Genomic DNA, 27359 nt, shown 5'->3' on the forward strand with positions numbered 1-27359 from the left:
CGAAAGTAGGGGGAGAACTGAGAGTTGTAAGTGGTTTTATATCAATCACAGCAAACATCCCTGGCACATTTCATATTCAAACTGCTCATGCCATACCTGGAAATCAGATGCATTACTCTGTGGACTGACACTGAAAGTAGAACCTTTGAATGAAGTTGAGTTTATAGCAGACACTCCAAGTGCGAGGTTTCGTGTTGAAATACTCATGGATGGTCCGGTGAACTGGATTTTTAAAGCTAAGGCATCAATAGTTTTTAGAGCTCTAAAAACAGAAATAAAATTATTTTTAAAATTGAATTTAAAAATTATAACAATAAAACAATGGTCATGTGTGCTCTTTATGTATGCTCTCCACCTTAACGCTATCCTCTGTGTTTCTGTCACCCACCTTTATATTCACAAGGAGACCGTTGGACTGTAAATTTATGTATCTCTATTGAACACAAAAGGTTTTGATTGACAGAAAGTATCCAACTACATATCACTGGTCCTGAAATAATCTTCCAACAATACTTAAATCTGCACTGTGTCATTCATCAGCAGACTTCTTTCCCATACATTGTTATACACGTTAATTTTAGCACAAGAAGAAATGTCTGTTTTTCTCATTTGGATTTTTTTTCATAGAAATAAGAAAAGTTTTCTCTCCTTTACTGCAATTATTTCTCTATATATGGAAAGAAGTTGCTCTTGAAAACTTCTCTGAAACACAGAAATACTTACTCTGAAGATGAAGCTGCCAATACACTGTCTGAACTGTTTAGAATATTGGAAAAAATTGTCACCACAGTAGAACCCAGAGATTCATCAATTTCTTCATCATTCACAATTTTTTTGAGCTTCTGGACAACATCATTTACTTTGTCTGAGGTTAGCTGCTGCCCTTCACCAGTGAGATTCAGAAGCTGATTGGCAATATCAGCTGCATTTTCTGTAAGTGTACACATAACATGAATCAAAAAGAGAAAAAAAGGAAAGTGAGGAATAAAATGTGTGTATATATTATATATATGAAATATATATATTTCTCCTAATCCTCTATCCTCTTTTTTACTGAGAAAAACAACTTCTGTTCCCCTCTTGAAGCGGAACAAATGTATCCCAAAGTCATTATTACTTAAAAAATATTCAATCTTTTAAACTTAGGGAATAAAGTCCAACCCCACTGTGAATGTTACTGGTTCCTTCATGTGTATGAACTCTTAATCAGAGAGCTGGCAAGCACAATACACAAGCAAATTTCATCAGAAGAACCTTCCTGATCAGAAAAGTGTGAAATTGTGTCCTGGGGCAAAGCATTAGTGTAAACTGCTTGTTAAACTATGTTTGGTGACACTTGGATAGAAAAATAATGTAAGTAGTAATATTATGCAACATCAAAATATTTATGGGATAATCACAAATAAGATTTGGAAAGAACATCAGCCTTCTGTCTGCATCTGTGTTTTTGTTGTTGTTTTTGCTTTTAATGTTGTATTTTATAATGTGGCCTTAGCTACATTTACCATAGAATGTTCATTCTACAATAAAAAATGTTTTCATATAGCCTGACTGTAAGTACTCATCACAATCAACTAAGCTAGGTAGCCAGGCTCCCCACGAATCTCTACTAGTGGAGAAAGAAAAAGAGGCTTCTCCAAGAAAACAATGCAGAACAGCAGCTTATTTTAGCTTTGAATTACCTTTGAGAGTATCTCTCTCCTCTCTAACTCTGGCACTAAAATAGGGGGCCATAAATAGTTCTCTGTTTATTTTATTATTCCTTTAAATGCCAGAGTGACATCAAAGGGTATTTTTCAAATGAAGAATAAATTTGAAAATGTCTGATCATAAGTTCACAGAAAAGAGTGAGTCTATGAAGAAGACTTTCAATTGGTATCTATGGGCATTGGAAATTTTAAAAAGAATTTCTGAACCTAAATATCAAATCAGAGCAAGCTACCATCTGCCTCCATTCTTGCTTAAATTACCTGAAGAGTTTGATTTATTTCATTAATTGATATCCAGAACTTTGCATTGATGGGCTGGATTCAATTTGGTGCACTTCCCTAGAGTTTAAACACTTTGCACTGATTTTTTAAAAAGATTTAGCATAAATGGGGAAGATAATCCTTAGTGTAATTTCCTTATACTAGGTAGAAAACAAAGTACACAAAACTATTATTTTAGCCAAAGATTAATATGCATACACTTACCTGTGCAGTTTCTAAGATCTGGTTGGCCCCAGTATGATGTATAATTCTGCAGACCCAAATAGCTAAAGAAGAAAAATTACAATAGCAACATTATGTAAATGTTTTGTAGGTGTCATAGTGGTACAATACTCTCTATTCACAAATTTTCTAGCAACACAGCCCCAACTGAAATGAAATATGTATGCTAGACAGTGGAAATATGTGACCTGTGAAGTGACAGTGCTGAGAAAAAACAAAATAAAACAAAACAAAAAAATACACACAACAGTTCTTTTGGACAGATTCCCAGTTGATTCCTATGCTGGCTTGGTAAACTGACTGCATCATTCTGATCTTCTATTTCAGAAAAGACCCAAGTGTTGAAACAAACAATTACGTCCCTATTATGTCCCTAATCAGATATTATTTCTATAATTTTTCTTTGATATAAATGGCTTTGATCAGGTCAATAGCAAGTGTTAATAGCTCTCAGAAGAACATGAACAGAAGCTATGAGTAGATAGAAACTTATGACACCTGTGAAAACCAGAGAAGGTCATCACCAGGTCCAGGCCCAAGGTGAGTGGCAGACATAAAGAGACGACATATTTTTTTCAGAATGCTTTTTCTATAAAACTTTACCATAGAAAACTACCCAGATATGGCTTCAAAATTAAATGTTTTTCCCTAGGTTTTCTTTTCGGACAATCATGCCACCATACTATGGCAAAGGTAGGATGGAGAAAGGCAAAAATTATCCTTGATAACACATGACAGAATAAAGATTCCTCAGCTGATCACCTTTATTGTAACAGCACACTAGCTACTCAGGGAAGCGCAGGGCTAGAAGACACCATTGGCATAGCTTCCTTTTTTTTTTTTTTTTTTTTTTTTTTTTCCTCAGAAAAAACACACCACACCTGTGCTCCATATTAGCAAAATCTAGTGGAGGCAGAGGCATGGAAAGCATATCACACTGCAGAGCACGGTAGTTTTCTTTTAAAAAAAGTGCTGCACACAGACTATCAATGGTATTGTTTATACCACAAATGAACAATAAAGATAAGCAACACTGGGGCAGCAAAGGCCAGAAGCCTTAATTTTTAATGATTCTGAGGCTCTGACATAAAAACAGTTTGACCCCTACACTACTTACTTTACAGCAGACTTTGGTCAATCAGCTAGCAGTTCTTGTGTAAGATTAAGAAACTGAGGAAGTGAGTTAGTTAAATGTAATTGCTGGTTGCTTTCCTGTTTGGCACAGAGCCTCAAAGCTGATTCATATCCATGTTGCCATATTGTTTGCAAAAAGTCAAAAATCTGGTCTTCTCAGAACATTTTCCAGATGTAATGTGGGTGGATGAGACTACTGTGTTGCATTTAATTGTGATCATCCTAAATACTGAAGAGATTAATTAATATTGCATCATTGCCATGTTCAAGGCACTCAAAGGAGATCAAAGCTGTATTGTTTTAGTAATATATCAAAGGAAGTAATAATATTCCCATTTTACAAATGGAAAGTGGAGATACAGCACTTAAATCATTTGTAGATGCTCACAAAGAAAGCTTACATTAAGAGAAAATTATCCTAAACCTGAAAATGTTTTATCATAAGCCTAAACATGTACAAACCAATAGTTTGTAGATTTTCACAAAGACTTTGTGAAGACTTAAACTAACACCAATTTCAATGATAATTAACTACTAATAAAATTATTGTGTCAAAGGATTTCTTTTTCTTTCTTGTATCTGGAAGAGAATCTTTTGATTAAACTAAATGCATGTCTCATCTTCATAGAGTTTTGTTGAAAATTTCTTATACAAGTCAGACAGTAGTGGTGGAGTGGTAGCAGATGTTTGATTTTGGCAACATAAACATCATGACTTGAAGAAAGCAGATTTGCTTTGTAAGAAAGTGCTACTTTTATAGTCGCTTTGATCATGAGTCTCAATCATTAATCATGATCATTAATGATCATGATCATTATGATCATGATCATAATCAGTCTCAATGATCATTAATCATGAGTCTCAATATACCCTACAGAAGCGGTAGACGAGTTTTTTTTTCTTACTAATGAAGATTAGTAATGTCCTTATTAATGTCCTTACTGTACACACATGATCTCTCACAACATGGAAATCCTTCTCCTGAAATATGATACCAGTTAATGGCATCCATTACAGAGGATGCAGTTTAACTATATAACCAGGAAGCTGCAGCTAAAGCTCTCAGCTTCTGTGGTGTTTGACCACCTACCAGGTTCTTGATGCAATCTGAACTGAGCTCCCATGGCAAAATGTAAAGTTAGTCACAGTTGGTCTAGTATCTGGCCAAAAATAGTTTGGAGGGTTCTCTTCAGCTAAACATTTTTCTGTAAAAATAAAAATATAGCTGGGTTAATTACAAATTTCCTCATATGACATCTTCCATTTCTTGTCCTCAGCTGTTCTGCAGCACACGTCTTCAAATGAAATGCTTGTATGTTTTCTATAGAGTGGTGGTAAGGGAGGGGCGCACAACTGGGGATAAAATATACTGCTGCTGCTGAAGGAAAAGCACCGAATGAGCACACTGCATCCACTTTCATTCCACCAGCCTCACCCTCCTCCCTCCCAAAGGAAGGGCAATCTCTGGCTGGAAAATGAATGGGAAAAGCTGGATGATATACAAGAGTAGAAGGAAGTTTATAAATTTTGATTAAGGACAGCAGTTGCCAAAAGCACGAACAAACAGGGTTGAGGAGTGGGCATGAGGGGCCTTGGAGGTCCAGAATGTCTCTGGCTGTATATCACACTTCTTTATCACCAAACTACCAAAGCAACTGTCAGAAACTGTCCCAGCCAGATGGCAAAACACTGACTGAAGAAATCTGGACAAATAGCAAATCTATATTTGTTTCAAAAGAGATACCTTGAGGATGATTCTCTGAGATGAGTGGAGCAATGAAGCTTAAAGGGACAATTCCAAATCTGATATAGCCATACCATTTGGAAATGCATGATTATTTTGACACAGAATATACTTATTTTTGGACAAGCAAATGAAATCTGTTGTGTAACAAAGCTGAAAACTACTTACCCACTGGATCAACTTCCACGGTCTGAAGTTTATATTCCCCTGGTATGGAATTATTATTACTTATGAGCTTCTGTCGGATCTCTTCTTCTTCTAAATTGATGTTGTTGGTAGAATTATAAACCAGAAGTGCCAAAACCTCAAAACTGCATGGAAAATTATCCAAATGTTTGAGTCAGAACAGAAGAGCCCAAAGGTGGGGAAGTAAAAATATCTGACAGACTCTGGTTTTCTCAGTATGTAACAGCGTCACCAAGACAATGTTGTTCATTATCTGTAAAACATTATTTTTGTATGTACAGGGACACAAATAGAATTTATGGTTGGGAAATGCAATCGTCCAGTTACCATTAAAGAAGCAGCTCATCAAAAGAGCTAAGAAATATTTTCAGATTTAGATTACTGTAAAATATATTAAAAGACGAAAGCAAAACATACTCTATTGTGAGCGTCCAATGCCCAGTTATAAATGACTCCTAATTAAATTCAAAAAATTAGGTTGCTTAGGAACTTAAAAGCTTATTCTTCCCAGTTCAGAAAACTTGTCAGGATGGGACAAGTCATCCTCTGGAGGGTCTATCTCTCTACTGTCTACAGAAGAAGGCTGGAAGACTAACAAAGAACAGATGCCTAACATTTAGATGCCCAAATTTTGATGGCTTGAAAAACACCCTAACACACTTCTGAAACTTTTAGTTCTAATTAGGAAAGTCTAGTTACTCAGATGACTAATTCAAGGTTGAGCAGTAATAGCTGTTTTGTACTGTAGCCCACTGCTACTTTCTTGGGCATAAGAAGTAGTTCAAAGTGCCCAAGTCTCTTTCCTGTGAGAGAAATAAAACAGTCTCCACCCTTGTCCAAAAACATAGTTTCTCTGGAAGGGAAATAATGAACAAGAAAAGCAGTTCTAGCAGGACACAGGAAAGAAGCTGAGAGTGGAAGGCTGAAAAATTTCCTCAGGGGACACAGAAAACACATGTAGGAGAACAGAACATGTCGGTACCCAAGAGCATTGCCTGGCTCTGGCTAGTAGGAGGTGACGCCACTGAGGCATGGAACATTGGATCTCCATGGGAGCAAAAATGTGGAAAAAAGGAAAAAGCAAGCCTCCTTTAGGCTGTCTTCATCTTAGCCTGTGGATGCCCAGCAGTCTGAATAAAGACAGACCTTCCTGGTGTACGAGCAGTTCCTGGCAGCTTGGGAAGTGTCAGTACTGCCAGCACACATGCAGTGAGCAGGGCACACAACAAACAAAGCTGCTTTCAGTGGGGACCCCCCATTGCAAGGAAGCAGCAGTGAGCTAAAGGGTCTGGTGTTCTGCTTGAAGAAGGATAGGAGACAAAATCTTCAGGGGTGCTGTATGGGCGTGGGCTGGTAGGGATTTCAGGAACCCCCTCCTGGAGAGACTGGTGCTTCATTTCTGAAAATCTTCCAGAGAGCCACCCCCAAGATGACAGCACAGAGTTGCATTTTCTGGAGGTGCCTAGTGTGGCACAGTATAAAACTACAGCTTTTTGTACCGATGTTGCTGTTAGATGATGGATTTAACCCTCTTTCTGTCAGATACAGTGTTGAAAAGTGCATACCTCCAAACAGTAATTCTGAAGTATTCTTATTAGTGAAACAGCATTAAAAGAACTGATATTAGAAAACAAGTTCTCAGTCTAGGGAAAAACAAAAGCAACAACAACAAAAAAGCAAGCTTCATAAAGCTTTCATAAATCATGAATGTGAACTAAATACTCCACACGTTTCACTGCAGATGTGACCCATAAGTAAAGAAATGTACATGTCATTGTTTGGTAGTTTTGTTTTCTTTTAAGCATCAGTACCCTTTTCTTCTTTCTTGCCATATCTGTTGTTTGACTTTTAACTTGTTGCTCAAGGAGAAGATAAAAATGTGACTATAAGTTACCTGTTGCCTTGGCTTGGGTTTTTCCCTAAGGATGTATTTTAGCAGAGAAATTCCAGCTATCCCTGGCCAGGTTGCTCCTGACCTGCTCCCAGATACATCAAGTTCCTTCTAACATTCCTTTGGTCTCAGTGGAGTGGTTAACACACAGCAATAGCAACAGCAGGGTGGATGTGCATTAGCAGGCTTTTGCTGTATACCTCAGATATATTACGAGGCTCCAGTTTATTATAGCATTTATTTTTAGCAGAAGCATGGAAATTGCCTAGAGATTTGCCAGCACTTTCAGCTCTCCAGTACTTCAGCCCCAGAGTCTCCTGGCACTTAATAATCTTTCCTAAAAGATTCTGGCTTCAGTCATGTATTCCCTTTACTTCAGAAGAGGAAAACTTAATATACTGATGCCACTCCCTACCTCAGCACTTTGGCTGCAAAGCAGAAGTCATAAGTGAACAGTCACTGCTACTACGATGCTGCTTATTGCAGTACTCACAGCAAACTAAAATGATATTTAGTACCTGTAACTGCTCAGAGGGAGAAAGGCAGCAAAACAGAAGGGATAATGATAGATGAGGTAGAACTGGTTACCCTTATCTTGAACAATTATAGGGATAATGATAGATGAGGTAGGACTGGTTACAGTTATCTTAAACAATTACAGGGAAAAGCATTGATTATGAAGAAGTCATAAAGATAATCCGTTAAACCATTCTGTTATTTGTTTTTGTTTTTTGAGAAACTTGTAGAGCACAAGTCAAGTATACCGTGTCATAAGGACCTGTTCCATATTATGATGAAAAAAAATCTATAAACTTTTCAGAATGACTCATGCTAGCTTCCCAAAGTAAATAAATACCTTTTAACTTGACAGCTGACGCAATATGGAGCTGAGCACTTCCTTCCATTTTTGTCACACTCGGATCCCCGAAAGAAAACATTTCAATGGTGAAGAACAAAATCCTCAATTTGTGAAACAAGCCCACGCTTAAATAAATGGTAATATAGGCAATAGTGGCAAGCTGTGCTTCTGCCATGGGATTTTATATAGCCAACCTTACATCCCATACTGTGTGCCATATGAAAGCCGATGTGCCATATGAAAGCAGCAATCAATTACAAATTACATCACCCACAGTAACTTGTACTGCCAGTATTGCTGCTGTCGATATATATATTTAAAAAAATGGACTGCTGTGTGGGTAAAAAAAATGGGTACTCATTTATGCCTCTCTTCTCTTTGAGTGAAATGGTGACAGCTGGAGGAAGGAAAGCCAGGAAGACCAGAGTCTGTCTCGCTTTGCCTTGGCCCTCTGAGGTATGCTGGCTTGGAGAGAGGAGGCTGCTGTTGCTGCACCCAGACCGAGGGCATGGGGGACGATGGGGATGCTTGCACTGCCGTGGCGCCTGCCACAAAGGCAGCTTTCTTCTCGGACAGTGTGACTCAGAGCTATTCCAGGACAGTGTGCCTACACATGGGCTGTGCTCTCGCTGCTACACAGTGCAAGGAGCTGGAGAAAGGATTAGCAATGAACCAGGCGAGCTGCATAGCACAGACTCGTACCTGCAGATACCTGGTTGATAATTAGCAGTGCATGTTTCTGCGCTCATTTTGGTTGTGCTAGATGGACTGAACCAATTGTGGTGGTCAAATTGTTCAAGCAAATCGCCACTAATTTGTTTCACTATTAATGTTTTTGATTTAAAGTACAAAAATAATAATTTTTAAAGCACCTAAATTCTCAGGGACTCTGAATTACCACTGAAAGTGGAAATTTGCCTAATGACCCAGGCATGTTTAAAAAAAAAAAAAGAAGTCAGCATTATATTCTTTACAAATCTTGCTGTTATTTTGGCTTTGAAGATAAGCAGAGAAGGGTGGGTATAATTCAAGATCATTAGCACAGGTAGGCCTACACAGCTGGTCACTTGTATATACTGCGGACTTCTGTACATTAACTGGACAGCCAGGAAAACAGCTGACTCTTGCATAAGTTACTCACTGAGGACGTAAAACAAACAGCAGAGATGTTAGATAATATGCAGAATGAGACAGAAAGAAATATGAAAAGTCTGCTACTGAAATCCATAATTGAATCTAGAAAAGCATTCCTGTCAGGAATATTGGGCTCAGTTCTGGCAACAAAATAACCTACAGCACAAATATAGAGAAGTTAAAAGCATTATGCAAAAGCATCTGTGTTGTGGGTAATTTTTTACTTGACATGATATCATGTTCAGAATAGAGAGTGAAAAAAAAAATACTGGGCATAAGAGACACATTCAAAACAATGCCAAGGATGAAGATGTTTGTTTCTCATAAGAAGTTGATGCTATAGAAAAGATACAAAATCTGAGACCTTAGGGCAGAAAACAAAAAATTACAGCTATTTTGGGGACTATTAAGAATAAAGGTGTCTTAAGTTTTCCTTTTAACTAATTGCAGCAGAACACCGCTGCAAGCAGCATGATCACAGGAGTCTCTGCTCCTGTCCCTGTGACTCTGGGCCATGCTTCTCCTGGAAGAACTGGTACAGGAATACTAACAACTACAGCTTTTCAACAGAAGGTATTTAAAATATGTGAAGATTTGGTATGAAGACTATTCTTTATAAGGGAATGTAACAGGAAGGCAAAGAGAAGGCTGGAATCCCTCATGGTTCAACAGCTGGTCATGGCAGAAGAAAGTTTTTGGTTATGTTCCAAAATAACAAAGGAAATCCCTTTCCCCCAAGAAAAATGCAATCCATTACTTTCTTAAAAATGGCATCTGATAATGTCAGGCCAATACTAAACCCAGTTAAACTCAGTGGAAAGACAATAAAGTCAGTGGAAACTGGATCAAGATAAGGCAGCTTCAGGAGAAGTCGAAGGAGAAATCATTCTTCAGTCACTCAGGTTGAATTCCAGAACTCCTCTGTCTATGACAAATGCTTTCTTTACATGTCACTGATACAAGATTCCAGCAGGGAACTGTGCAGAAAACTGCCCGATCAGTTGGTAACACTGAAATTAAAGTCAGGGGTAGAAGAGGTGGGCCAGTTCCAAGTTGTTCCTAAAACCTCACCAGTAGAAACCAAGTGAACTTTTAAAAATAAGAATAGGAATCACAGATGTGTTCGTTTATAATAAGAGTAGCATTATTTTACCATAATGAATTATCTGAAGTGGTTACAAAGAATGCTAAAGCTTAACACTTTGTCCATGTAACTTTACTTAATAAAAATACTTCAGACTAGAACAGCAAATTTATGATGCTCTGATGTTGCTAACTTGTCTAAAACTATGACACAAGCTAACTAGCTTAAGTTTTATCCAAGTGCATTGAACTTTCCATTAAGCAACATGGCAGCTGAGAACACATCATGCAGGAGCCTGAATTTGACTTACTGACCCTGGTGGCAAAACTCCCACAGACTTCAAAAAGGATGACTATGTGTACCTCAGATTTCCTGCTTTCCTCTTTATTTTCATTTCTAAGAGAATAGATTTCTTTTTAAATTTAGTGAGCAGTCTTTAAACTGATTGCTAACACTGTGATTTTTAATTTGGATTAATTGTTTAACAATAGTAACATTAGTGTTGTTTCACTGCTAAACACGAGAAATAGGCCAAAATTATGACAACTGAATAGTGGAAGCTGTGGAAAGCATAACCTTATTTGTATATTAAGAGGAGTAAAGATTATAAATGAAATGGGGCTTGAGTTCTCAAAACTGTTTGCAAAATAAAAGGAGAAGCAGGGGAGCTGAGCTGCTTAATAAAGACCAATTCTCCTACTGAGGCAGCCCAATTATTAGTCATCTGACAACACCCAGGATCAGTAGAAACCTTCTGAGAAAAGCAGCAGCATTCACAGAACGATATGACAGACAGCACTGCAGTGTCATAAAAGTGTCAATTAATGAAATAAACACATTTATAATTTATCTACATAAAGAACACAAACTGGTGTCACTTTTAAAGGTTTGTGCTAAATCATGGGGGATGAACAAACAGGAATGCATATATCCTATTCAGGTCTACTTTATTTTGAAGAGATTAAGAGACAGAAACTGTATGACCAGAGGAAGAAAATAAACACAAACACAAATTAAAGTATAGCTGTGACAAAATTCTGTCTATTAATATAGTTAATGATCTACCAAAATATTAACTTGAGACACTGATGTCACCCAGAGATCTTATGGTGTTAAAGATGATAATAGTGTGCACTTTTGGACTTGGCACTCTGTCTCTCATCACCATGTACATGAATGCATACTAAGCACACTGTACTTCGGATTTCTGCAGCACTTAACTCAGCAATGAAAGAATAACAATCAGTTTCCATATTTTTATTTTGTTTTGGTCTTCTCTAGAATGCAGTACAGTTTAAAATTTCATTTGGAAAACACCTATTTTTACCATGCCAAAAAACAAAACAAAACAAAACAAAACCTTCCTACCTCCCACTTTCAGCTTCTATTTGCTTCTATTTCTCCTCTGAATCATTCTCTCTAATGACTTCCTCTTTCATTTGCAAGAAGACTAGGTGTGGTTACTGATAACAGAATTTCCTTGACAAGACAGCAGTGCAGCAAATAAGGGTTGAAGCAGAGTAAAATTGAAAGAAAACTTGGGGAAAATTTTTGTGGAGTTGTTTTCTTAAACTGTTGTATTGAATGCTAGTCCAAAAGGTAAGGCAAAAAGATGAGTTCTGAATGACAAGAATTTGAATTAATGTAAAGTGAGGGAAAACTGCTCTAAGAGCAATTTAAAGAATTGTGCTACTACCCTAGAAAGATGAAGACTATGATCTTGTGCAAAATTCAGAGAAGATGACAGAGAAGGTTTAGTTAGTTAATCTAATATGATTACTGCTGTAAAAGATAAAAAAATAAGTCTATGATGCGTAGGGGTTATGTTTGAAGTTTTGACTGTGGAATGAAATTCTGTTCAGATGAATATGATGGAAAATGGACTAAGATATGAAGGGAAAAATGAAGGGAAATAGTGGGGTGTCTAAAACTGTGAGAGATTTATTCCTGAGTATCCATAACAGAGAAATAAGAAAAACATTGCACAATTATTCATAGAAATAATTTATAGGAATATTTAATAAAAACTTTTTGAAACCACACTGTGAGCAAGTTATATGAAAGAACTCAGCCATAGCATTTCAGTGGATCATCTGACTAGTAAGAAAGAAACATTTTTTCCATTAGGGATTAAAAACTTCCAACTTGCAATCAGCTAACATTTTATACCCCAAAATGTTGCTCTGGCATGTTGTAGGATTTCCTTAGGATCTTGCCCAGGACAAACCCAAGAAAGTGGAAAACTTAACAAAGCATCATGAAAGCAATGATGTGGTGGAAGTAGAAAAAAGAGTTCACTTGAACTGAATTGCTAGTTTGGGCAGAATCTTAACTTTTCTACTTTTTTCTCTCTCTTTTATTTTATTTTCCAATAAAATATGCAAAGCACAATGACCATGATTATTTGTAGAACAGTACTATCTTGTGTGGCGTGATTAGCATTTATACTAAATTATTCAGAATGATGACAAAGCACCATCTGGCCTTCACACAAATTGCAGTAGAGCCCATGAGAAGACTAGTATTTGACTTTCTCATTAGCCCAGGCCTTCCCTGAAAGAAATTATGACATATTAAGAACACATGACTCCATTGCCTCTGAAACTACATATGGTGAATGAAGTAGATAGGAATCGGATTACTCTTATGTTACATATGTACAAGAGACATACATGGTCAGACATGGAACTGACACACTTCGTGTGTTTTAATGTGCTACATCTCTCTCTCTTCACTACCTTTTTTAATACACCAGGAAGAAGAAACAAGATCCACAGGATCGAGTGATAGAAGTGTGACATGAGAGGAGATCACGTGCAGTCTGGGGGAAATCAGATGCTGACAACCTGGGCTGCTAGTCTCATAAAAGACTCAGAAATAAGAATGGGAAAAATTTTACATTCCCCAGCAGCCTTGGATTGTTAGTAAGACCTAAAGCATGGTCTGAACGTCAAAGGTTTTGCTGGTGTAACTGTATCATTTGGAAATATGAAAAAAAATCAGCCACATCACTACACCCTACTGTAAATGTAGCTCAAGCAGCAAAATAGCCCTTTCAGAGACTGGGTTTACACTATACCAGCTAAGTGTTTTTTGCCAATAAAAGCTGTCTTTCTGGTTTCGGTATGTGGGAAGGAGATAGTACCATTCACAAATTTTTTAATGTCTAGGTAAACTGTGTAGAAAACTGGAAGAATTGGTTACTTCCTCATGGTAAACTGGGAATCCTGGTCTATCTCTGAAATTAAAAAGCTCATCTGGCAAATCTCAAGAGTGAGCAGTTGAAGTCCTTGCCTGCAGGACTTTTGCCTACGCTGCAAACAGATATGTCCTATACCCACTTGTTCCCCCTCCCTCACAAGACTAATTATGTTTTGGTTTCCTCCCTTTAATTTGGTGCTAAGAGTCACTCCCTACCCATCTGTCCCTCAGTAGTCTGCTGCTTTCAAAGAAATCCCCTGAGGCTCAACTTTCAGGAGGTGTGACCCATCTTTCTCTGGCTGCCTTTGAGACTGTCCCAATGCTAGTGCCTCCAAGCCCAGCAGAAGTCAGGAAATGAGAGCATATGGTAAATAGTTTAACTCACACTAGTTTGGCTTTCAATTCTAGCATGATTTTTCAGTGTTTTGCATCTAGTAAGATGTCTATTAACTCAAAAGGCTCTGGTTCAAGAGAATAAATGCAGTGCCAGTGTACCAGAGCCTGCTGCTGAAGAAAGCTGGATGTGACATATCGCGCATATGTATATTCAGTTTTGTGGCAGATGAAACCTGAGCTCTGAAAAATGATCTGTTAAGGTTCAGAGAAGCTCAGTAGGTTTAAACCAAAACAAACATGATAACCAGCATGAGGCTTGTGAGCACACCCGGAGCACTATGACCCAGAAGTCATAGACTAGCAACATATAATAATAGGGAATAAAACCATACCACTTGTAATACCAGCTGTTGACTCTATCAATAAAAATTCTTTAAAGATGTTACCTTTTGTTACCGATGTTTCTTTTTTCTCTTACTCCCTCTTTTACGGAGCCAGGTTGGATGCTATGAAGGACATAAAAATTAATTAGGGTGGGTTAATTCTTAGAAAGATATGTGGTGTAAACATCTTCCTCCTTCATTTACCTGATATTCACCACATACACAGTGTAATTCCAGTTCTGGAAAGTATGGTTTAGCTGAAAAACAGGAAAACATTGATCACAGGAATGGTATGATGTTAATAGGGGTTCTTTGTTGTTTAAAACAGTTAAAACTTTACCTCTCTTCCCCTTGAGAAATTCCCTTCAATTTTTCAAAGCAAAGTGAAACATGCTCCCATGACAGTGAGGTGACTGTTATATTGGATGTACAATTGGTAGTGAAAGATTTATTAGGTTTGTTGTTGTTGTTGGGTGTTTTTTTTTTTTTTTCTCTGAGCAAAGGAAATCTCTGCAAGGTCATTACTGTGAATAGGTGAGTGCATAGGATGTGGAACTTTCCTTTTCTTCCTCTACATCATCTTAAATTTTCAGGAAAAAAAAAATTAGAAAACAAATCCTGACAAAAATTCAGGGTCAATTTTCACCTAAAAGTCTACACCGTTTGATGACCCTTATTTCTACTACTTATTTGGAGTTGCAATGGCTGCTCAGATTTCCCTTCTGGAGAAAATTTTGCATGCTCTGCCAGGGCCAAGTGACACCTTTTGAGAATCTTTGGTTCCGGCATCTACATACTTTGCCTGGATACTGCTGCTAAGAGAACATCCTTAGCTGGTGTAAATGACTGCCTTTCTGGTTCGTAGGAAACTATAGGTGGTTTCTCTTCCTTAGCTTCTGAAAGCTGGAAGCCTGCAGGTTTATTATAGACAAATAAAGAATAAATGCCATATATTTTTTGACATCACATTTTCATGTGAGTAGTTGGTAGAAAGACAACTTGCAGACTGTGTGAGTGCCATTATGTGAACTGTCAGAACAGAATGGAGAATATCTCTATTCACATGGAAGAAATTCTCAGAGGTAGGCACTGCAGCAGTCCTCTAGAGGGCCCAGGAAGGAGCTTACATCTACTAAAATGGACTGAAAAACTATGGCTACCAGAAACTGCAACAACTGACCTATAGGAGAAGATTTCTAAAGCAGAAGATATTGTGCTAAACTGGAAAAGTGTATTGCCTCACACAAATAAACACAGCCTGTTTATTGTTATATCAATCACAGTATAACTTCAAAACCACATTAGTATTTGGGGATAAAATTTTGCTCTGTGTAGTGATGTAGGAACTTAGGCATCAATGTCATTCAGTGGACAATTTTCATTTCCCCCTACTTTCTAAAATCTCAGCTAATATCTACAATTCTTAAGATGCCTGGCTAGTGGAGACATTTCAGAACTCTATCTGCAGTGACTAAATGCCCAAATTAGACCCTAATTAATTACTCCACAATGTAAGAAAGAAAACTTAACTTACCCATGTTGCAACCATATCATGCACTTTTGATTCCGAGTTGGAGTTCAAACAAAAGACAGTTATAGATATCCTGTAGAATAGTCCACCTGTCCATTAAAAACAGCATAAAAATTTTAGAAAGCTGAGGAAATTTGCCTTTTTAATAATGTGAGACTTTAATTCCATGATGAATCTAAAGATTGGGCTGAACCCCAGATGCACAGACACCTCAAGTTCATGATATTATGTGAGTCTGGAGTGAACAAGCCTTGCAGGCTTGGGTCCATTCTCACTAGTCCTGTCTACAAGAATTCCCTCCTTCTCTGTATTTTTAGAGACACTTGAAATGTGACATGGAAATTCAGAAATAACATATTTAAGTAGTATTCTGCATATACCTTTAGTGGAGTATGTAGAAGCAAATCATGAAACTGTCATGAATTTAAAACAATCAAAATTACTGAAGTCTGTAACATGGATAAATCATAGGCACAGTCATATTGTTATAATCCAGAAACAACCATTGTAGATTTGACTTAAAACTTTGTGAGAGCAGATAAAGCTCATAAATTAAAAGTCACAAGATCATTGAGAACAGAATTATGAAGGAGAAGCCCTTTCCAATTTGTTTTCACAGCCAATCCTTTGCTCTCAGGTTTGGGATAGTAGAAAAAAAAAATAAACTGTTAGCTTTATAAAACGGGCAGCTGAACAAACCATCTTTCATCTCAAAATGTGTAACACTTGGCATAGAGAAATTTTGTATTAAGTAAAATTGTTTTGAAATGGACTAGGTAAATATAAACTCTCTTTAAGCTCATGGGCTGGTAGACAACATTTTTGTCACAAGATTTCACATCTAATAAATACCAAATCTTCTCATAGTTATGCTCTCTGTTAACCACTTTCACCTTTCATAGGGTAAAAGTTTTTCATTACACTACTAAAAATTCTGTCCACTCTTGATGGAGAAAATGCCCTACGATGCACGTGAGGGTGTCAGAACTTCTGCGTCAATTCAGTCACATGTATGCACACGTGGCATTATTTGGTTCAGGGCTGTTACCAAATGAAGTTGTGGATCTTGATCACAGAACACATGTATTTACATAACCTTATGTAACTATTACAGAGGCACTACATTGAACAGAACAGGACATGAAAACAATTATACAGAAATCTCTTTCTGTCTCTTGACTGGAAAGAAATTGCTCTTTCTAAGTCTAGATCAAAACAAAACAAAACAAAACAAAACAAAATCTTTTATTCTAGTTTAATCCATGTGGAGCAAATTTAATCATCTTACATCTTTGTAGATAAGCATTTTACAAGAGCTTAAAATAAAATTATCGGAGGAATCTTAATATTTTCTGAACTAATTGAGCATATTGGTTACTATCCTATTCACAAGCTGGCTTGGGTATTTTTTCTCTTCATTATGGAATTGATCATAGTCTCACTGAGATAAGTATAAAAATTCTTTTTTCAATAAAGTAGTAAATAATCAGTTTCTTGCAGGAGGATGCTTTACCCGTTACCTTCTTCAGTAAGCTGTGATTAAATTTTAAATATGAGTAGTATGAATCTGATTTTTGAATGATCGTCTTTTTTCCCTCCCTTAAATCAGCAAACACACATATTTGTTGTGCAGTTTAATATAAAAATGCCATTAGTTTTTTATTATTATTGTTATAGTTTCATTTAAAAAAAAATAGCAAAAAAATAAGTCTTGACTTTGGAAGTAGAGAAGTGGACTTTGGGCAAACTGAAAACAAAATTAAGATGTAGATTTATATGTATATATCTCTGTATATACATATATTCAATTTTATATGTATAATGTACTCTTATATGTGCCGCAAAGATACACATATGTAGAAATTGTGCATTATATATATTTTCATAAATTCATATATGTTCATATATATAACTATAGTTTCATTTATATAATTATATATATGGAAAAAAACTCCTTAATATGCAAAATAGTTTTAAAATCAAACTTAGAATCTACAAAGAATAGTCAATAGCTTTAAGATCTCCACCAGATGGTGGACCAAAGCATGTTCTAATGAGGCAAAAAAAGAACAAGACCAAAGAACTAATCTACATTTTTAAACACTCTCAGGAGACTGCAGTCACAGATAGTGAAAACTAAAAATCATTTCTCACTCCAAATTAAACAGTCGAAATCCCATCTCAAAATGCTGAACTAAAAAGAAATATTTTTATGGGCAGAAAATTGATTAAAAGTAGCTAAAGATAATTTGGAAAAAAAAAGGGGGGGGGGGGAAAGAAGCTGGAAAAACAATTCTCTCCACACCCAAATATAAAAATATAATGATCAATGAAATATCATGATAATTCTTTTAAATTCTGTTAGCCAAATTATCCAAGAGTTTTTTTTTGTTGTTGGTTTTTTTTTTTTTTTTTTTTTGTAAAATCTTTCCTTTTGGAAAATAAATCCTCAGAAATATATAAATACCATTCTTAAAATCTCAAATAATGAAATGGCATAAAAGTGCATAAAATACATAGCAACTCAATCTACTATTCTCACAGTCTCATGAGAGTTTTAGAGGATAGGAGAAATTACATGTTAATGATGTGTTATCACTAAGATTTTACAAATTCCCTTCTACTGTAATTAAAATACTATTCTAAAATATTTTGATATTCTAAATGTATCTATATCTAAAGAATAAAATTTAGCTATTTCTATGTTTAGTCTACCAACTGAATAACTAATAGATAAGATGATCTATTTTTTTTTTTTTTCTCTACATCTAACTTAATGACTTGACATACTGTAGTTGACCTCAGGTCGACATAGGCAGCCCATTTCAGTGGAGTTTAAACAAGATAAGACTGTGGGATTGCCAGTAAGTTGATTCGGTGGCGGGTAAGGGGTGGTATTTTGGCTTCTCCCAGTTGAAAAATTGGTCAAGGAATGAATATGTGCCAAACCTGATGATTGATGGTACATTACAGGAGAAATTGGCATTTGAGAATGCATGTAAGAGTGATGGATTACTGCTCCAGGTGTCATTAGAGTATGCTTCAGGATGGTCTCTTTTTGCTGAATAATAATTCCACTATATGAAGAGGACAAAAGCATTGTATCATTCATTATTGCAGTTCTTGATAATGCCAGAAGAGAAGAGAAATTTGCAAAGTGTCCATAATCAACATTTTCAAAATCCAAGAGGTGAGTACTACCAATATTCAGAGAAGACATTCTTCCTCTGTACATGCTAAAGGATCCATATACTTCCCTTTCTGAATCCTGATCTGAAAGCCTTGATTTATTAGTTGATGTCTGAACAGCAGAATTTCTTTTTTCTTTATCACCAGTGATTTCTTGTTCTACTGCCCATCGAGAGTATCCAATACCATCCCCTTGATTTTCAAGGAAGTTTTGTCCTAAGAAAGTTAGTTGACTTGGTGTTACTGGTGTTGTTGGTAAGCTTAACTCCGCTACATCCCATCCAGGGATCAGGCTTGGAGAAATGCTATCAAGGTGGTTCTGAAAACTTTGTGGGAGTGGAGGTGTGGAGTAGCTGTTAGGAGGTACACCAAGTTTGAATTTTGATTCTGAATGAAAAGTGTGCCTCAATTCCAAAGACAGTGCTGTTGTAAGGAAGTCAGAATTCACTGAATCATTGCTTTTTAAAAAAATAGCTGCATCCATTTGAACTTCACTTCTTGCATTATCAACAGCATTTGATGCTGCATCACTCTTCAGAATGTCTTGAGACTGCAATGATCCATGTGTTCTTGTACTGTTTATGAAACTATTAAGTGATGTATTTACCAAAGAAGCAGTCTGGCTACCCCTTGAACATGAAGGCTGGGTTCCTGGATGTGTTGGAAGGACAGAAACAAGTTGCTGTCTATTATTTAGGAAGGTCACATTGGTTCTATCACTTACTATGTCAGTTCCAACTTGCATGTTTAAACCATCAAAGACCACTGATTTTTTTGTAGAGTTTGCAAGTGCTTTGTCAAAGGGACTTGTCTGTACAACGTGTTGACTCAAAGGTGCTTTGAGGGAAGAGAAAGGAAAAGCAAAGTAAAAGTCATCATTGGAAGATATGGTTAGGTTTGCAAAGTTCATTTCTGACTGCATCTGTGATACCATCTTCTCGTTACTTTCTGAAATTCTCTTTGAAAGGCCCAGAAAAAATAAACTAAATATCTGTCTTTCCAAAGTTGATGCATGGCTAGAGAAGTTAATTTCTTCAGCTCCATGATCTAATAAACTAATTGTAAAAGTATCCTCAGAGATACTGTCAGGCTTAGTAGGTGAACTAATGGATGGCAATTTCTCTGTTGGGGAAGAAAGCAGTTTATTAAATGAGAGCCACTGATTTTCTGATGGCTCCCCAGAAAATGCTTGAGGCACTTCTTTCAAGTGATAGGAAACAGTCCAGAAATTGGCTGTTAAAGAAGGGGATATGTCTACATATTTTGTCAGAAAATCCAAGTAACCTGGTTCCCAGGAGGTGCCAACTCTGTTGATATTCTCTGTCTCTAATATGGAAAAATCTGAATCTTCATTTTGATTGTTATTATGAAATGCATCTAAATTGTTCTCCAGTGCTCCATTTCTGAGGGTCTCACTTATCTTCTTTTGAAAATATACTGAATATTTTAAATAATGAGACCAGTAATCACTATTAGACAAAAATATGCTATCACTTTCTGAATACATACCAGTCAACGATTGTTGATAAAGAGGCCGTGTTGTTTCAACATGATTTAATGCTGAGTTTGTCCTGCCTATTCCTACCAGAAGTGCTGACACTAGTTGTTTTCTACTGGAACCTGTGATTGAATTTGTCAGCTGTATGTTGGGCATAGCTTTTGTATATGTTTTTTTCATGTTGTGAAAAAATGCTGTTGGGTTTGCATGTGGAGCCTCCACAGAGTTTAAATTTGTAATACCTCCTGAGTAATGTTCCTTAATGTACATAGATTTTCTAAACTGAAATTCACTGCTTGCTGCTAACATGGAAACAGGTTTCCTGTTAGTGTTGCCTTCTATCATATCTGGGTAAACTTTGTGCGGTGAAAAATCTAGCAAGTCTAGTCTACTTTTTTGGAATGAGAGTGTCTCCCTTAAAGGTGATATAGATAAGCTAGAAAGAGAATGAAATCTCTCTTCTTGAAAGTCAGAGGTGATATGATGGTGAAATATAGTCTCACTCCACCAACTCTCAGGCTCCAAGACATCATTTAGATGTATGAAATTGGACATGTCATTGCTGGAAGATGGAATCCACAGGGCTTCATTTCCGTGTTCATAAGCAGTGTTTCTGCTAACAGCAGAGTGGAATGGTGACTCTGAGTCAGCATAACCTAGCCCATCTGCCAGAGTCCATGTTGCCTCTGCAGTAAGACTTCTGTTTTGAAGAAAAGGAACTGCTGCATTCACAGAAGGATCTGTAACAGCACCTGCTGCATTATAAGTGCCATGAAATGAAATTCTAGAATCATTCAGAATATTTTCATTTAGTAACTGATGAATCGCAGTGTTATCTAGGTTGATTTTTTCTGAAAAAGCAGCCAATGTACCATTGCTGGTCTCCTCATAGGCAGCCGATGTTGACACAGTTGGACGAAATATGCCGTATATGTTTTTTCTCTCTGGATCCTCATCTGCTGAGTTTTTACTGAAACGGAGAGGTCTTTGTTTTACTGGCCAAATAATAGGGGTAGAGATAATTCCTATGGTTTTGATCCCTTCTATCTTAGACTCTTGCTGCCTTTGTGGTCGTGAATGGGAGGAATCAGGTGAATTTCTCTTCATTCTGAAGATAACTGTAACAGGAAGTCTGAATTCCTGCAGGTCTGTGTGTAGTAAGCCATATAGTTAACGGATTAAAGAAAGTACATGCAACCTAACTGCCTGTTCTTGGTTGTCTGCTCTTGGTCTAAAAAATGACTTACCATCAGTGGAAGATTATGACACTTAGCTGAGAGAAAGTTTTACTTGCTTCTACTATAAATGAATTTGGCTTAATTTTCTTAGCCTTCCTGCTTTCTCTTGGCAGTTTCAAAGTTAAAGAAAGATCTTAGTTGTCCATTTTTTATTTGCACTAACATTAACAGGGTCTTCAGTCCTACTGTATCTCCAAAAATCAAAGTTAACTGCTCATAGTGAACATGGAGTGAATGGCTCCACAAAAAGAAAAAGCACAATTTGGAAATAAGTTTCAAGATTTTCTTCTTTCTTCTGCTTAGATCCAAATAAGACGAATTCAGATAAATTCTTTCACATTGTCTACTATACTGCCTGACTGTCAAATATACAGGAGGTGATTTGCCAAGAGAAAAAAGCACTCCAAAAATGTAAAATCCTACAGTAACAACTGATGTGTTTGGAAAACAAAACCAAAAACACCAACACCACCCCAAAAGAACAACCAACCAACCAAACAACCCAACAGCTACTAATTTACTTCTTGGGAGCACACAAAATCTTTAGCAAAAAGATTTTTTAGCCTCAGATGAAAATTGCAGGAAATATTTTTCTGTAACGTTATTAATGTTTAAAAACTATCTTTAAAAATAATAATATATATTTTAGTAGTTCCTCACAAAGTGATACTCAATCTCCAGGAGACAGTGATATCAGATTTGAGAAAACCTTAAAAGAAATCCCCCCCCCCCCCTTTTTTTTTTTGTGCTAATAATAGGCTCATTTACTACCTTATTTTTTCCCTTAATATTTTTAAATGAAAAAAAAATGATATCTGATACTGTCAACATTTTCCCTAGTAGAGTCTGATCCAGCTCTTCTTGAAGTCAGTGGAAAGATTCCTGTTGACTCAGTGGAAGTGGCTTTGCTCCATAGGAATGATTCCACTTGGCTTCCCTGTGTTACCAGTGAGGAACAGACAATCCCAGCATACCAGCCCCCTTGCAGCAGAAGCGGTAGCTACACAACATCTGATAATCTGCAGTGTTAAAACATTTCAAAAGCATGCTTTTTTTAGTCCCTTTTTAAAAACACCTCTGCCTTCCCTTATTCTTTGCATGGGTAAGTACAATGGGTGACACAAAGTAAGTTCCTTTCATATGGGAACCAGGTAAACATGATACAAATAAACACTGAGTTTGGTTTTGTTCTCATTTATACCATTCTTACAAAGGCAAGTCCATTGAAGTTACTCTTGACTGATTTCATTGTAAATGAGATCAGAACCAAGGCATGACCCTTTACATTATACTATGAAAAACACATCTTTTAAAAAAAAAAAAAAAAAAAAAAAAAAACAGTAAATTTGCTCTAGAGACAGTACAAGGAATAATGTAACACAGGATTTCTTACCATTGTTTGGCTTATCGGTTCTATTAGTATCAGGCATGTTAGTGGTGACAGTGGGTGGTGTAGGAGTAGTAGCATTTACAGTAGCTGGTAATAAAGATGAGAGAGAGGTGAACTTGAATGAAATATGAATGTTAATGAGGTAAGACAAAATGGGAACAACTCATGACAATGTAAAATGAAACCATCTACACACAGTGCCATATATGTTAACATTGCTTTCTGTTCAAAGTGACAAATGGACATGAACTGAAGTCCCAGTCCTGCAATCTTCACTTTCACTGACTTCAGTGGGAGGTTTGCCAGTGGAAGGATTGCAAGATCAGTCCTGTACCGCTTTCATAAATTCAAAATCCTCTTCTGAGAGCTTCAAATCCAAACAGCTGTGCAAAGTCCAGAAATCAGATCTTACAAGTTCTAAGATGCATGCTCTTAGGAAGAATAATTGTCTCTACTCAGGGAATGAGGATGACAAAGAAATGTGAAACTGAAACACCCATTTAAGGTTCTCATTAACTCAACTGAACTCTATATAATGAAAAGAATTGAAATCAGACTAGGAATAATTGGAGTGGAATACATATTTTGAAAGCTTCATGTAGGATCTTAGCTGTACTCTTCCCACTGACACTAACAGGAGTCATCCCACACAACATTGGAAAATGTTTCCCAGGAGAACTAGCTAGAACGTTTCTCTTGTTCAGAGTGAGAAGCCAAAACTTCAAATTCCCCTCACTGAAGACTGGGAGGATACATACTCTAGAGGAACAAAGCACTTCAAAATCACACCACTGAACTTTCAAATAGTTTGGAAAATAATTTATCTAGTAAGTCCCTGGAATGTAAATCCCATCACTGACAGCTTTCTACTTTTCCTGAAAACTCTTTTTACAATGTGAAGATTTGTGCAATATAATCTCACAGTGTAACACATCTTTTGCAGATTTTGACCAAGAATCAACCTGGAAAGTTTAAGCAATCGTATTTTAACTAAGAAATTGAACTTTTGATCTTTTTGTTAGGTTGCTGTATTTAACATTTTGAGTCTAAAATTCATAAACTCAGGCCTCAGCTTAGGGAATGGGTTTATATTCAAGTTTCAGTGAAATAAGAAAATTGAGAAAAGAAAAGGAAGAGTTGGATGTTGCAGTAAACAGGAGTTCTAACTGGGAAAGAGAGAACAGAAAGTCACACCCTGTTACATAAAAAAGGTGTTCTTACAAGTAACTTCAGGGCTATATTTTCTGAGAAACAAGTTTTAAGGCTTCTTGCTGAATGTGTCTTCCAGCCAACACTGTTAAAGAAGGTATCTTCCAATGAATGAAAATATTTGCTAGGCACAATGAAGAAAACAGCTCTGACATAATGACAACAAAATGATGGCAACCACAAACATTGTTACTGGTGCTGTTGCACAACACACAACAAACAAACAAACAAAAAAGGAATCCAAAGTGGACTCTCAGCTTAAAAGAAGTCTGCAGTGCTGAAAGAAATACAGATGTCTTTTAATGATTTACATTACGGTGATGATGATGATGAAGATAATGATGAGGATGAACAGCATAAATCTGATGCACCACTTTCCAAGTGACTAACACAAAGCCAGTGACACTTGACAAAACACTCTTCGGAGAAGTAAACACTATTATCCTGGTGAAAAGTACTCAAAAAGTTTGTTGGAAATGTGATGATCTAAGAATTTAAGGAAGGCAAGCCTGAAAGAAAATGTCTTTTATTAGAAGCAATATGTTCTTCAAATTTGTTTGTCTGAAAGTGTGTCTATTTCTACAGCCCTATTAGGTGACTTAATGTTAGATATTCTCTCTCCTTTCACACCATGCTGTTTTGACATAGGAAATCTCTCTGAGTTCTTCCAAGAGAATAGACAAATATCTTTATACAATGGCTGTATTACCTCTTCCCACAGAAAAAGAGTAATACTGTTTCAATACTGTTACAATTTTTTGGTAAGGTATTTGGGTATCAGTATTTAGAACATATTATGCTTTGTTAGTTTGATTGCTGAATACTGCTGTTTGAAATCTGATTATAAACAGAATTGGCATTTCACTTTCTCTATGGAGACCTCCATATGCTCCAAGACCCTAAACCAAATCTACCATGGGAACAACTGGGAGAAGTACAGTGGAGACTATCACAGGTCTCTTACTGGCTTCTCAAGCAGAGTGCATTTCTCTTTTTATCTTTAAACTAAGGCTGACTTACTTGCAAATGCTGGATTAGAAGGAGTTCCAAGACTTCCTCTCCCTTTTATATTGTATTCTCTGTTGCCTCCATCTTCCATCACACAGCTTGAAATAGGTTACAGAGCATGAGATATTTTTGATGTAGCTGCTGCTGTGATTGAAGTTTAACATGTCACCTGACCTAGCACGTCTGTATTCATGAATGTATTGTGGAAATGGGCTGATGTTGTTAATGTTCTTTTTTATAGAACTTCAGCCACTAAGCAGAGTGGAAAGAATTAACTATGCTTGGATTTGCAATGATTCACAAGGCATGGAAATCTTTAGGGTTCAGCTCCTCCTTGCATTCCACTGAGCTGACCTTTCAAAAGACCTAATGAATTTTTATATGTGGTGATTTTGACACTATTTAACCATCAGTAAGTGCTGCAACAAAGTATTTTATTAACTAATAGCTGCTGGATTTTGCAGTCCAATGTTGACTTCTCACCTGCTAATCTCAAAGTATCTAGCCTCAAAATAGCCTACTGGAAAAATATGAATAATAATAAGTTGCTTTATTTACATATATTTATTTCTTGTTTACAGATGTACCTGTTTCTTATCCTGGTTAATATTTTACTGTCAAAATGTGCAGGATGAAAAGAGGTGAAGAGAGAACTGAAAGCAGTCTATTAATGCAGTTTTGATATAATAGAGATTATTTGGAAAATATATTATCAAGGGAATGATCACATTTTTCCACATATTGTATGTACATGACACCCACACAATTTATGAGTCTAAGGTGTTCTTCTCCTTGCTATTCCTTATTGAAATTCAGACTTTCATTAAAAAAATAAAATAAAAATATGAAAAGAAAAAAATAAAAAATAAGAAAGAAGTGGAATAAAATATCAAGAAAGATTTAACAAAGATGAAACTGTGAAAATGACCTGAGCTTCTTACCTTGGCAAAGGCTTCCTAGGTTTGCACAACTTGTTGGTTCAATGGTAGAAGAAGGAATTAGGTATGAGCCTTTAGAAAACAGAAAGTCAAATAATTAGGTTTGTCTACTGGGCATAAAACCAAAATGTCTCAAAATATATCTTGCGGCGACACAGTCTTCTTCCTATTTTCTTTCAAAGATAGGACTACTAATGCCATTTGCCTTCTTACGTAGTTTCATTTTCTGTTGCTGCTGAGGGATCCACAAAAACAAACCTTGCCTTACAAGTTAGTCACTTACATATCCTCCCCTGGTTTTCTTATACTCTCCCCAGCTGTAGCTAAATAACAGCCCATTAAATGAATGCAGCTTGTGTGTACTCTGAAATGGCTCTATGCGGAGGGGTTGGTATGGCTGTAGAATTTATGGCATCTTCACAAGCAACAGCATGCGCCTTGGAGAAGCAACCACAGTGTGCTGTTGCAGCACAGGTTACCCACCATACCGTTCTGAGTAATCTGCCTGTGGCAGACACCAGCCAGATAAAAGGTGATTAAACTTGCTCCTGTGCCCAGGGCATGGGTGTGATTAATATTCTGGTATGCATGATTTATAAGCAGATAATGTAAGGTAAATCTGTATCTCTGCTGAATTATTCAGAACTACATGCACATACTTTGATGATCTAGAGACAAAAATGGGGAATGTAAAAGTGGGTACAGAAAACAAACTGGTTAAACTGCATTAATTACACTTTGTGTATCCCAGCAGGTCAGCTGCAGCTGCTTTTGCACATTATGTTGAAAAAAATAGGGCCATACAGCAGTGCATAATCTGAACCTACTGGGAGTGTTGTCTGTTTGACTTTCGTTTTACCACTTCAGAATCACATTGACTCAGTGAGGTTCTCTCATGAAACGCCATATCCTTCCATAAAATTACAGAGCCATCACCCACCAGCTTGTAAAGATAGCTATGAAAATATTCCCTGTGATGGAAGAACAGATGAAGCATGGGGCTTCAATACCGAAGTCCTGACATGCCATGGATACCATCACATGTATTGCCAACTAAAAAGGACAGAATTTAAAATGTGATTCTCTACAAATACTAAAGTTCAGTAATTTTGTGGGGGTTTTGTTTGTTTGTTTTGCTTTGCTTTTGTTTGTTTGTTTGTTTAAAAAGGATTAAGAGATACAGGCAAAATGAC

General features: G+C 36.6%; 1 protein-coding gene across 8 annotated transcripts in view; it reads right to left on the reverse strand.

The window, feature by feature from the left end:
- Positions 1–27359, reverse strand: part of ADGRG6 (adhesion G protein-coupled receptor G6) — a 109829-nt gene that overhangs the window by 27432 nt on the left and 55038 nt on the right. For 3 of the 8 annotated variants that reach the window (XM_035320640.1, XM_035320642.1, XM_035320641.1), the window contains exons 5-7: positions 26170–26238; positions 23015–23098; positions 18458–21531 (exon numbers count right to left, since the gene is read on the reverse strand). In XM_035320640.1, the coding sequence (XP_035176531.1) occupies positions 18470–21531; positions 23015–23098; positions 26170–26238 (3215 nt within the window). In that variant the 3' untranslated portion in view covers positions 18458–18469. The other 5 variants (XM_035320643.1, XM_035320645.1, XM_035320644.1 and 2 more) reach the window with 4 other exon arrangements.

Source organism: Oxyura jamaicensis, chromosome 3 (genome assembly GCF_011077185.1).
Source record: "Oxyura jamaicensis isolate SHBP4307 breed ruddy duck chromosome 3, BPBGC_Ojam_1.0, whole genome shotgun sequence".
In the NCBI taxonomy this organism is placed as follows: Eukaryota; Metazoa; Chordata; class Aves; order Anseriformes; family Anatidae; genus Oxyura; species Oxyura jamaicensis.